The sequence below is a fragment of the Centroberyx affinis genome, unplaced genomic scaffold, assembly GCF_046629955.1.
Source record: "Centroberyx affinis isolate AG114_WGS23_722 - 3 ecotype Tasmania unplaced genomic scaffold, CSIRO-AGI_Caff_v1 ptg004259l_1, whole genome shotgun sequence".
Lineage (NCBI taxonomy): Eukaryota > Metazoa > Chordata > Actinopteri > Beryciformes > Berycidae > Centroberyx > Centroberyx affinis.
In genome coordinates this window covers 1-13,233 of record NW_027281988.1, presented here as the reverse complement: position 1 = coordinate 13,233, position 13,233 = coordinate 1, and the positions used below count along the sequence as shown (strand labels likewise).

General features: G+C 43.2%; 1 protein-coding gene across 1 annotated transcript in view; it reads left to right on the top strand.

The window, feature by feature from the left end:
• Positions 1–12,783, top strand: part of LOC139664376 (serine/threonine-protein phosphatase 2A 56 kDa regulatory subunit epsilon isoform) — a gene marked incomplete at its 3' end in the record, with an annotated part of 38,278 nt that extends 25,495 nt beyond the window's left edge. Inside the window, exon 3 of the mRNA XM_071543180.1 lies at positions 12,587–12,783. Coding sequence (XP_071399281.1) covers positions 12,587–12,783 — 197 coding nt within the window. The remainder of the gene's footprint in view (positions 1–12,586) is intronic.
• Between the last annotated feature and the right edge of the window lie 450 nt (positions 12,784–13,233).

Genomic DNA, 13,233 nt, shown 5'->3' with positions numbered 1-13,233 from the left:
ACCCCATGAAACAGCATCTTTACTTGGTTGGTTCAAAGGTCTAAACTGGAGTATTAGTCAGGTAGAGAAAGGCAGTTTTTATTTACGCATTTTATTGGTGCAGCACGAGGTCACCATTAAAGATAATCTGTTTGCCAGGTAGTAAAAGTAATGGGAGTTCATGTCATGGGGACTTTAACACCTGATTGCACCTGAACTGCTCAGTGACCAGCAGTAAAAGACTGGCTGTACTGGGCAGCTCCCAGTGTGAATGTGTGGTTCTGTATGAATGTGCAGCAGGGTGTGGCTGAAAAAAAAAGCATTCCCTGGATAATTAAAGGTTAATTACAGCGAGGAGTGCAAAGGTCAAAGCCACAGCGCCTTGACATCGCCTCATCAATAATGCTGCATGTCTAATTGTTCTGCTAATGCACAGTCTGCCTCAACACAGTGTGTGTTTGTGCTTGCTGTTTGCGATGGTGGAGACCCGTGTTTGTGTGTGTGTGTGTACATACATAATATCCCAGCACATCGTACATAATATCCTACATATTGACCTTCAGACCGTGGTCCAGTCACCTGCTGAGTCCATCTGTTGGAGCTGCTCACTCTCTCTCTCTTGCCGTAACCCAAGCCCGATCCCCCGGTCACACACACACTCAAGGCTTTTAGAGATGAGGGGCTTTCCCCTGACACAGGCAAGCTGGCAAGCGGGCTGTGTGTGTGTGTGTGTGTGTGTGTGTGTTGACTGCTCTTAAGAGTACATCAACTTGTCACCCTACACCTTCCTTTGCTTCCTTTCCTAGACTTGTGTTTCTAATAAAGTCACTGTAGTGCTCGTTGCAAAATGGCATCACCTATGAATAGTCAGCAAAATGGCATCACCTATGAATAGTCAATACAGCTGTATAGCAAATTCCACAGACAATTCATTTTTGTGTGTGTGTGTGTGTGCAGGCCATTCACCAGCCACTCTACCAGACATTTGATTTTTACATTACAATTGGACTTTTCAAATCAAGAGTTGTTGACCAAAATGCTTCATTACCTGAAACTGATCATTCCAGTGCCTCAAAAATCTGGAGGATTCAGTCTCTAAAGTTACCTGCTATCCTACTTTTTTTTTTTTAAAGCTAGAAAGGCCAAACAGTTCATTACTGGCTGTTGTGAACTTTTGAACTGAAATATTTCAGCTTCCAAAATGTTCCTCCTCCTTGACTTTTCCTCCGACCCAGTTTCTGTACAAAGCAGTGTTGCTAGATTCTCAAAATCATGCAAGAAGAAGTAGTTGTAGTTACCTCCTTCAATCGATGACTTTTTGGACTTCTCTTAGTCCCCCACAATCTAATGCTACCAATCATTTTGTGTAGGTGGATATGGTGGAAATCACATTTTGGAACGAACTTCCAAAGACGGTTGGTTACCTGCCAAAGTGTCTGGTGGGGTGGACAAGCTTACCGGCTGTAGCTAAAATCTACCAGCATTTTACCAAATTTGTACCCGTTTTTTGGCCGATGGCAGGTTTTAATTTGCTCCACTGGATATGAGCTGTGTGAAGCGGCCCAAAGCCTCAGATTGTGGTCTTGAGAACTGGGGACGGGCCAGAGTGTCCAGCTGAGTTACTCTCAGTGGGATTTCAACTCATTGTGTCAGTTAGTTTTACAATCACTTGACTCCGGCACTGCTCCACGCTGCCCTATAGAGAACAGCTAAACTGTGATCTTGTCTGTATTTGTAATATCAGTGTCTCTTGTGCTTTTGGCTCTGGTTTTGGTGATCTTACTGTAGTGCTTCCTTGGGATTTTCTCGTAGCAGGAGTGTTGGGGGGGGGGGGGGGGAGTTGGGTTCAGTCGTCCCGCTCTTATCCCCACTGTCAGTTTCAGAACCTGTCGCTGTTTTAAAATGACTCTTACTGTTATTAACTTTAATTTATCCCGGGAAGGTTTGCTGAGCATGCATGCACTTCTTCAATAACGCCCTGCTTCACATTCAGTTTTACACATCCACACTGGGAGCCGCCCAGTACAACCACAGTCTTCTGTTAGTCACTGAAGCAGTTAAGCCGTCGGGGTGCCTTGCTCATGGGCACCTCGACAGCAGCTGTCAAGGGAAGAGAGACCAATTTTCATTCTGTTCTGCCACCCAGAAGGCTTCCGGGCTTTGGACCAGCAACCTTTCAGTCCCAGTTCCTGCTTCTCTAACCTCTGTGGTCTTCACTGTCACCTGAGTGCCCGGTCTCTAAAAGACACACACAATGAAGGCAGTGTGTGTTTCATTTTAGGAAAAAACCTAGGAAAGTAAGTTTTATTTGTACTCTGACCATGGTGGTTGGCATCTCAAAATTCAGCTGACAGTTTCACTATTTTAATGGCGAAATAGAGCTGGGCAGGACTTCCAGATGATGGTTGGTTAAGCAGCAAATTAGACAAACTATGTGAGCTCCTTGTAATCCATGAACCATGTGTCTCAGTATTTACTGTGAAACTCAGTTTGTATCTGCACCAGTGTCATCAAGCCCAATTTCTGCATAGCTGTTGTACTTAATGATTTTGTAACACACAGGACATCTTGGCAGTTAACCAGCCATCATCTGGAGGGTCTTTTCTCTTCTAAAAATCGTATTTGCCTGGTAAAATAATGAAGGAGGCTGATGTATTGTGGGACACATCAGCTGCTGTGGCAGGTGGATGAAAATGTTAGTTTCCTGCCCGCATCTCTTAAAAAGTCGACTGTTCCGCTGCCAGGAGAAACTTAATTGTTTTCCCATTATATTCCCTATATTTTTGACATCCCACTAGAATATCTTGAAAAGATGTAAAAGGATACTAAACCTAAAAAAACAACTGTGATCTAAGGAGTTTCTTTCTCCCGGGACACGGATGCGTCTACGCAGGCTCCCGGGTGCATCCTGACCCTGTGTTCAATAGGTTGACGCGGTTATGTAATTAGCCTAACTTAGAGGAGTTCCTGCGGTGAGCCATCCGACTGCTTTCTCTCTCTCTCTCGCTGCGAGACGCTAAGCTTTTTTCCACCATTAATTAAGCAGCAGTGACTTCTCTCTTCCTCTGCCAAGGGAGCCCAGATGAGAGTTCCTCCACAGCGGAGAGACAGACCAGGCAGGGAGGAAGGAGAGGGCCAGGCTGGGGCTGAAGCCGGAGCAGAGCATTAGTCTTCCCGCAGGCCGGGGCCCGCACTCATAAAGTATCTCAGAATAGTCGTGTTGATACGAGACCAGTTTGCCTCATAAGAACCAGTGACGCTTGATGGTTCTGTGACCTGGTCTGACCTGTCCTCCTGGATCTCTACGCCAGTGATAGTGATTCTCAAACTTTTTCATATCACGGACCCCTAATTTAGTCCACATTAGAGCCACGGACCCCAGTTTAATGAGATTTTGTCTCTCGGACTCAAATCTGAGAATATTTTTATTGTTAGATATGATTTTGTTCAGATTTCCATGACTATCTGTATTGTAGGTAGAGAGATAACAGAGAAACTATGATCAGAAGAGTCATTCTTCTACATTCTTTAACGTAACGTAAATGAAATAATGCCGAAGTTTAACAATTCATCAGTCTGCTAGGGACCCACCAGAACCCCCTCAAGGACCCCTGGTGGTCCCCGGACCCCACGTTGAGAACTGCTGCCCTACGCTTTATCAGAGCACAAAAGCTACACTTTTTAATGTAAATATAAACCCCTTCTTATATGTATTTTCCTACAGTGCCGCCAAAGTGCTGGAGCTTTAAGACGCACAGTCATCATCATAAGCGAGAAGTTATTTGCTGTTATTTAATAGCTTCCTTGTTTTTGTTGATATGTTTGTACCTTTAATTGATTACCTTGTACCTTTTATTGATTGGAGACGACCACCTCCATGACCTTTTTGACGTGAGAACATTTGATTAACTGATCAGATTTACGAGTTTATCATGTCACTCAACTCCTGATTGTTGGGTTTTCTGTTGTGTTCTTTTCTCTGTCCCCAGGACAAATTTCCGTTTCATGCAATCAGACACGCCAAATTTTCCTGATTTGATTGATGATTTGTGTGCAGGTTTTTCTGTTGGCGATTTTGTAATGTGCAAAGCACTGTGGGCATCACCGGTAAGAACTAAAACTCTATATCGAGGAAAGTACCAAAATTAATGTGATCTAGATCTCAGCTTTTTTATGCCGTTTGAAATTGGGGGTAGCAGAGCTGAGACTGAGCCCAGGAGCCCTTAGCTTTATGCCTCAAATATTTGAGCTATACATGATGTGTGCCTGAATAAGCTCGGCAGGCATTTGAATAGTTTCCAAAGAGGAAATGTCAACTGCAAGGTAGAGCAGAGGGGGCAGCGGTGGAGCAGGGGGTTGCCCAAATAAATAAACTCTAGACTAGACACCTCCATTTGATAAAGGTTTTGTTTCTGGTCTGTCTCTGCTGTAGGTGGGGAGATAACAGTGGGGAGAGTGAAACCTCTGATCAGACTGCAGCAGATATCGCTCACTTTTTTTTTTTTTTTTTTTAAAGCGGAGCTGGTTGTATTATTTTGAATGTAACTAATAATTTACATTTTTATCGCCTGTGTTGACGATTTGTGACGCCAAGTGGGAGCCTGCAGAATATTCCCAGGCCCCGCTTTTAATTACCGCTGGGAGGCTGACGTGAACGGGTTTTCCTGGCAGCTCATACGTGACGGTGTGAACACGGTATTCAGGAGGCAGCAACACGGAGCCCATAGTATAGTATGACCTCACCTCAAACTTTTCTAATGTGCCTGGTCAGTGCTTGGTTTGGCTGCTGTGTTGGTCACATAACAGTTTTCTCTTACAAACATTAAAACCTTACTAAAACTATATCCAATTCTGCCATTTTTGTTGTTGTTGTGGCCCTTTGTAATCCGCTGGATGCAGAGAGGCACGGAAATGTATACAAACACTCGTGGTACTGTAATGTGCTTTGGATAAAGGCGTCGACCAAATGGCATGTCAGCATGTTCTCACTGCGATGGACGGCTGCCGTTGTGTCCCAGGCAGGAAACATGTTTCTAGAGCTGCAACGATTGATCGATTAATTGATTAGTTGTCAACTATTAAATTAATCGCCAACTATTTTGATAATCGATTAATCGGTTTGAGTAATTTTTTAAGAAAAATAAGTCAAAATTCTGTGATTCCAGCTTCTTAAATGTGAATATTTTCTGGTTTCTTTACTCCTCTATGACAGTAAACTGAATATCTTTGGGTTGTGGACAAAACAAGACATTTGAGGACGTCATCTTGGGCTTTGGGAAACACTGATCCACATTTTTCACCATTTTCTGACATTTTATAGACCAAACAACTAATCGATTAATCGAGAAAATAATCAACAGATTAATCGACAATGAAAATAGTCGATAGTTGCAACCCTACATGTTTCATGACAAAGCGACAACATGGATAATCTCATAGGAGCTGTAGGAAAATAACCCATAGGTCATATACTGTAGAAACCCGCTGGAAAGGGATTATGAAATGTAATCATGGATGGGTTGCAGTTGAGAAAAAACAACTGAAAGGTTTATTTTGTTTATGTTTGCAGGGCATTATGCAGAGTTTTGATAGGTGTTGTTCACAGCCGGGCGACTGTTGGCATGTGTAAGGCTGCCATGTCATGCTTAGGGCTGCTCTCTGTGCTGATATATGGGCTTAGTTGAGATGGTGTATGTGTGTGTGTATGATGTGTGTGTGTGTGTGTGTGTGTGTGTGTCCACTCCAGGGTTCTTCCACGCTGATGTGTGTGAAGGGTAGTTTCTGGGTTATTCTAGGCTGCAGACACACACGCATACACACGCATACACACACACTCTCACATTCTCAAACACACACACTGTCACACACCGTTTGATACACACACAGCCACAGAGGAACAAAGTCTCTCTCTCTTTCTCTCTCTCTCTCTCTCCCCTCCTCCTCTGCATTCATACTCATTCTCTCTCACCCTGCTCCAAGCCTGTTAGCTGTGCTCTCTCTCTGTGTCTCTGTAGAGGGATTACTGTGTCCTGTGTGTGTGATTATCTGTCTATTAATAGCTTCCTTTAAGGCCATTCACATGCTCCTATAGAGGCAGAGCGGCCCTGGGCTCCGCCACACAACGCCACCAGCAACCAGTAATTACATTAACTGTACTGAAAGGAAGGGACAGGAGCCAGCACACACACAAACATACATACACATGCATGTGCAGCATGTATACACACACAAAACAAGCATACACACATGGAGTGTACTGTATACCAACTATAGTCATATATGTGTACTGTATGGACATGTATACACCAGATAAGCATGCATGGACACACATGCACAAGATAAGTGTGCACACATATGGGCAGGCATGCATGCACAAAAACACACACACACACACTTACTTAGCTTTATGTGTGTACATACTGTACACACCAGATAAGCATGCACATGTATTTACAGGTATACACACACACACACAAGACAAGTGAAATGCGAGCACACAGACACACACACACAGGCAAAACAAGTGTGCACAGACAATTACCAGCATGCATTCAGACAGATAGAGAAGGCTGCACACACGTGAGGGCAAGCATGCATGCACACACACACACATGACAATCATTAAGGCACATACACAGGCAAGCATGCACACACACACACACACACACACACACACACACACAATGGTCTGCCGTGCAGACCATTTCCTACAAGAGAGTCATTGTACCAGATAGCAGTGGACTAACCATACATTTCCTTTTGATTGGTCAGATTTGCTGCGCGGCGTCAGCTGACCTCTCACCGCTCAGACGGACACAGCGGCTTCCTGATGCGTCCGGGTGTGAATAAACACGGATCTGTGCATCATGTCGTCTTATCTCAGCCCCTCGGGGTTGTGGGAAATTCCTCGCAGTCATCGACCATCAGTCAAACGCTGGTAGATTTCTGGCTATGGCTGGAATGTGTGTGTCTCTGCGCTACCAGCCTGTTTGGCAGAAAACCAACCGTCATTAAGGCCTCCTGTTCCACTCTGAAAATCCAGCTGGTTTAACCAAGAGGTTAATTTCATGCCTTCGTTCTGATCATTTACATTCAGGCTTTTAGCTGATGTTCCTGTCCAGAGCGACTTGAGATGAGTAAGCAGGGAAGGCGTGTAGTATCTTGCTCAGGGACACTTTGACAGGCTGCTGTTTAGAGCAATATATCGATATTATATCAATATCGTGATATGAGAATAGATATCGTCTTAGATTTTGGATATCGTAATATCGTGATATGGCATAAGTGTTGTCTTTTCCTGGTTTTAAAGGCTGCATTACAGTAAAGTGCTGTAATTTTCTGAACTTACCGGACTGTTCTATTATTGCCTTACCCACTTAGTCATTATATCCACATTACTGATGATTATTTATCAAAAATCTCATTGTGTAAATATTTTGTGAAAGCACCAATAGTCATCCCTACAATAATGTCGCAATATCGATATCGAGGTATTTGGTCAAAAATATTGTGATGTTTGATTTTGTCCATATCGCCCAGGCCTACTTACAACTGAACATTTAAAAAAAAAAAAATTGCAATTTCGCAATAAACGTTGTTTTGGAAAGTGCAATTTCCAAATCGCAGAGGTTGCAATTAATTGCTTAAGAGAGAGGGAGAGCATCTAAAATCGACAAGGTGTTTCTGAACAAGGTGTTTCAGAGCTGCAGGTAATCTTTGGTCCATGAATCAAATTTGTACAATATTGGTGAAAACCTTTCATCAGACTCAAAGTCAGTAAATCCTGCATATTGACAACTAAAAAACATGTATGACAAGAAAAAAAATTATATATTCTGTCAAATAATCAAAATTAGAGTTTTTGTCAATATCTTCCAGCCCTTATGTTGTTGGAATTGAACCTGTGACTAATGGGACGGTTCCTCTGACTGTGAAGCCGCCCTGCTGCCCCGGTCGACATTCAATTTTTAGTTTTAGGAATTTAGAGCGCTCACTCAGCATATAACACACAGTTTAATTAGGAGCTTGTTTTGTCTGGTTGGCTGGTAAAACAGTGAGGTACAATCACATCCAATATGGACTCCAGTTGGTTTTCCATCCTGGTTGCATATCATGTAACATCTCATTTGGGAAAAAACTGCAGCGCTCGATCTAATTTTGATAAAAGTCGAAGAGGAAAAACGTCATGCGTTTGCCCTAATAATGAATGAATGAGTATTCTGGAAGAGAGCGCTGAGCTGCTGGTCCTTCCACCCCACTAAGTTTCTAGAGCGGGGATTAAACCCAGCAGAGTCCAGGACTCCTGCCAGTCAATCAGTGTTTGGGATTGTTTGGGACTGACCTGGTTGGACGCGGCCTCACTGAGCTGAGTGGAAGCAGGAGGCCAGCGGGTCGTGAGTAAGTAGTGGCATTTGGAACAAAACAGCTTCAGTATAATCAAGTTAATACTCTTGATGAGATCGGGCGAGCTTTGTTGGCCCGGACGGGAGACTTCACTTTCTCATCCAGCGGTCGGAGCGGCAAGAGGATTTCAAGAATTTAACCGGTCACTTTGACCGGCCAAATTGCTTTTTCGTATAGAAAAAGACACGGACTGTTACAGGGTTCCCACAGGTCCGGGAAATCTTTCTAAAGTCTGAGAAAAACAATTAAGGCCTCAAAGGTATAATAAGTAAATGAATGGATGGCTTTGAAAGTACTTGATTTTTCAAATTAATATATAGCATCCAACTTCATCAATATGCCTCAGCTCTCTGGATCTCTCCATCCTCGCATGAACACTTTACATCCTGAGGAAAACCTTGTGATGGAGATCTACAGTTTGAAAAATGTATAATTTCACCAGGATTTCTTGACATGATCAGTAAAAAACGAGGCCTCTATGATGTCTACTTTTGATCAGTGTCGTGTCAAAACATGCCAGCCATGAGCCCTTCTCACCAAACAAGACCTTGAAAGTAATTGAAAAGTTCTTGAGTTTGATGCCAAATTAAGTGTGGGAACCCTGCTGTGAACCGCCAAAGCTTTTGGTTCAATTGGCAAACTTACCAAGAGCAAACAGATTTTAGCAGCATTCGGCTGGTGGCTGGGGATAATTTCCCACCATGCTTTGTACCTAAAGCACATTATTGAAATCACAGCCTATAAAGAGCAAAAGTTTGGAGCTGGACTTGGATGAGAAGGGTGTTAAGTCGTATTAGCTTCTCTTTCTGGCCCGAGGCTTTCCCGCCAAACCTTTAGGCAAAGAGGGTGAAGCTTTCCTCCATTCCCAGTGGACACATAGATACACACACACACACACACACATATGGATGCAGTCATTCATACACTCATACATACACACGTAAATATGCATATACAATTTCATGCACGGATACACGCACACACATTCACACCCAAAGTCTGAAATGAGCATTCTGACTCACCTGCCCAGAGCTGGTAAATGATAAAATGTATCTGCCAGGAGTACATTTTATCAGTCAAAATGATAAATATACAAATACAAAAAAATACAGATTAAGAGCTCTACTTGGTGCCAGAAACAGATGCCCTTTGGAATCGGTGCTACAAGACTGTATTAAAAACCAAAGGAGGTCTGAAGCACTCTGTTGTGAGGAACAGAAGTTAAAAGCCTTTATTTCACATTGGAAATGGAATAGTTACAACCTGACTGATGCACTTCAGCTTCAGTGAGCCTTCATCAGGGTGTGATGTCACCCTCTTTGATCTGACATATTATTTCCTGTTGAAACAGGATGTTGGGGGCGGGACATAACGTGGGGGAGGGATCATTCAAAAGTGGCCGACGGTGTCAACCAATGGGAGATCAGTTAGGGAGAGAAAGTCAGTTTTATTTGATCTGTGATGGGGGTTTTTTGTGCATCTTCTGGTACAACATGAAGTAACCACTAAAAATATGAAGTAAAAGTAAGTTTGATATAAAAATGCAGGTGTATGTTATGATATGGGAAATGATCTACCAAGGTGAAGTTCATTGTGACTTTAAAACTGGTTTGTAAGTCACCATGAACTGCAACAGAAATTAAAATTCCAACAGAGCAGTTTGAAGAGTAATTTCTAGAGCTGCAATGATTAATCGATTAGTTGTCAACTATTAAATTAATCGCCAACTATTTTGATAATCGATTAATTGGTTTGAGTAATTTTTTAAGAAAAAGAAGTCAAAATTCTGTGATTCCAGTTTCTTAAATGTGAATATTTTCTGGTTTCTTTACTCCTCTATGAGAGTAAACTGAATATCTTTGGGTTGTGGACAAAACAAGACATTTGAGGACGTCATCTTGGGCTTTGGGAAACACTGATCGGCATTTTTCACCATTTTCTGACATTTTATAGACCAAACAATTAATCGATTAATCGAGAAAATAATCGACAGATTAATCGACAATGAAAATAATCGTTAGTTGCAGCCCTAGTAATTTCGGACCCTGTTCACACTTTGATACACATACACACCATACACACCATACACACTTCTGAGTGCCACACTGGTCCGCCGCCTTCAGGACAGCTTATCCCTCGGCATAATAACGGGCCGGTCCTGCTGCGATGGGAACATCAGGTCTGAGTTGCGGGGATCAGGAGAGAGCGGCGTGCGTTTTCCCAGCGCTCCCTGAACTCCCCGCAACCCCGCCGCCTCGCCTGTCACTGTGAGAGTCTGCAGAGACACCTGCTGCCTCGCTCCGCTCCGCCTGAGCGTCCCTACAGCTCCTGACAGCTCCGGTTCTGCTTCTCCTTCAGAAACACTCTCTGCTGGGTAATGAGCCTGTCGCACGCTTCCTCCGTGTGAACAGCTGATTCGGAGGGAAGATGAATAAGTAAAGGGGCTTGTGCAGAGCAGGAAACTGACTTCTTTTTTTTTTCTCCTGCCGCCCACAGTAGTGTCCTTTGTTGTCTGTGACGCACTCTGTGACAAACATAGGCTAATTGTTAAAAGCTTTCTATAAATAAGTTTGGCTTGATGTGGGTTGCCTGGAGAACTCTAAAAATGTACTAGTCACTTTCTCTGGTAAACACCAGGGCTGAACAATTAATCGAAATTTTATCGAAATCGCTATATGGCCTACTGCAATTTTCAAATCGCAGGAGGCGCAATATTTGTTAAAGGCGAACTGTGTGTCAAAATACCATTTTAAATTAAATATGAGATGCCCTGGCCTACACATCATATTCTACAGACTTAAGAAAACATCTTTGTTCGGTACAGATCCCCGCAAAAATCACACCATAATCATTTTAATACGTTTTTCAATGAAAATGAGAATAATGATGTAAAAATTATCCTTCCCTCTAATATCGCAAATCATATCGCAATTGCAATATCAGTCAAAATAATCGCAATTAGATATTTTTTCAAAATCGTTCAGCCCTAGTAAACACACATTTTCTGAAGTGATAATGTGCGAGATCCTCATTTTTTTAACTTTTTTATTTTGTCTCCATCTTTGTTGCTCAGCCTCACTGCTGTGGTGTTTCTTCCCAGAGATCACCTGTCAATCAAACAGTGTGGGCGGAGCTTAGATTGTCTGCTGATGCTTCTGTTTGAGTTTCTCTTCTCTCTGTCTGTTCAGCCATGGTGGCTATCGCTGCTCATGCTAACTACCCAGTTCTTCTTCTTCTGTTGATTCCAAACAAAGTGGAAACTTAAAACGCATCACTGTTTAGAACAGACAGTGGAAAAGCTTTATGAACTGGATATCGGTTGAATCATAATTGTGTTATATCAATCAGCGATAGAGAGTAGCAAAACTATGAAAATGTCACAAGTGATAGCTTTAATCGAGACAAACCTCTAAACGATGGTGGGTTATCTCCCTCTTTCACATATTATCTTTTCTGTCTTCACTTAAGCTTTATTGCCTTTCTGCTTAACTAGATATTATATTGTGGAGAGAGCCGGGGTTGATGGGAGAGAGGGGATAACAAATGCAACAAAGGTCCTGAGTCAGATTCAAATCCTTGTCTCCATTTTTAATCCGAGTCTCTTTTTACTTCCAAGGCTTTGATGTTTTTTTTTCTAGTATGTGATCTTTTTCTGTTCTGGTGCCGCTGCTCCCTGACCCCTCTCTCTCTCTCTCTCTCTCTCTCCCTCTACCTCTCCCTCTCCCCTCTCTCTCTCTCTCTCTCTCTCTCTCTCTCTCTCTCTCTCTCCCTCTCTCTCTCTCTCTTTCTCTTTCTCTTTCTCTCTCTCTCTCTCTCGGGAAGTCAGGAGACGTCTGTGTGGCTGGAAGGATTTCTACACCAATTTAACTGACTTCTCTCTCTTCATCTTTCTCTCCCCCACTGTGTGTGTGTGTGTGTTGTGTTCACGCTGTGTGTGTGTGTGTGTGTGTGTGTGGTCTCTATGTGTGAATACTCTTTGTACTGTATGTGCACTGTGTGTGTCTTCTGTGTCTCTGTGTTCTGTGTGTGTGTGTGTCTTTTGTTTGTGTGTACGTCTGATTTGTGTGTCTCTGCTTCATGTGTGTCTTCTTCTTTGTGTGCGTTTGGTTTGCGTGCTTCTGCTTCACGTATGTCTCGTTCCCGTGTGGCGTGTGTGTGTGTGTGTGTGTGTGTGTGTGTGTGTGCGTTTGGTTCGTGCGCCCAGACGTGCCGGCGCCGGAGCAGCCGGAGCTGTTCCTGAAGAAGCTGCAGCAGTGCTGTACCGTCTTTGACTTCATGGACACGCTGTCGGACCTCAAGATGAAGGAGTACAAGCGCTCCACGCTCAACGAGCTGGTGGACTACGTGACCGTCAGCCGGGGCTACCTGACAGAGCAGGCCTACCCCGAGGTCGTCAAAATGGTGAGGGGGGGGGGGCGAACACACACACCTGACACACTCATACTGAACACACACACACTGGATACACTCATACTGAACACACACACCTGACACAGTCATACTGAACACACACACACTGGATACACTCATACTGAACATACACACCTGACACACTCATACCGAACACACACACACTGGATACACTCATACTGAACACACACACCTGACACAGTCATACTGAACACACACACGCTGGACACACTCATACTGAACACACACACTGGACACACTCATACTGAACACATACACCAGACTAGGTTCTGGGGGATATGGTTGAAATCAATATCACGATAATCATAAGGATTTTTCTCGATATCAATATATATCACGATATGGTTCATGTATGCAAAATCACGTTAAATAATCAAATTAATGTTCATCTCATTGAACCGAATGGTGATGTTAGGTGTG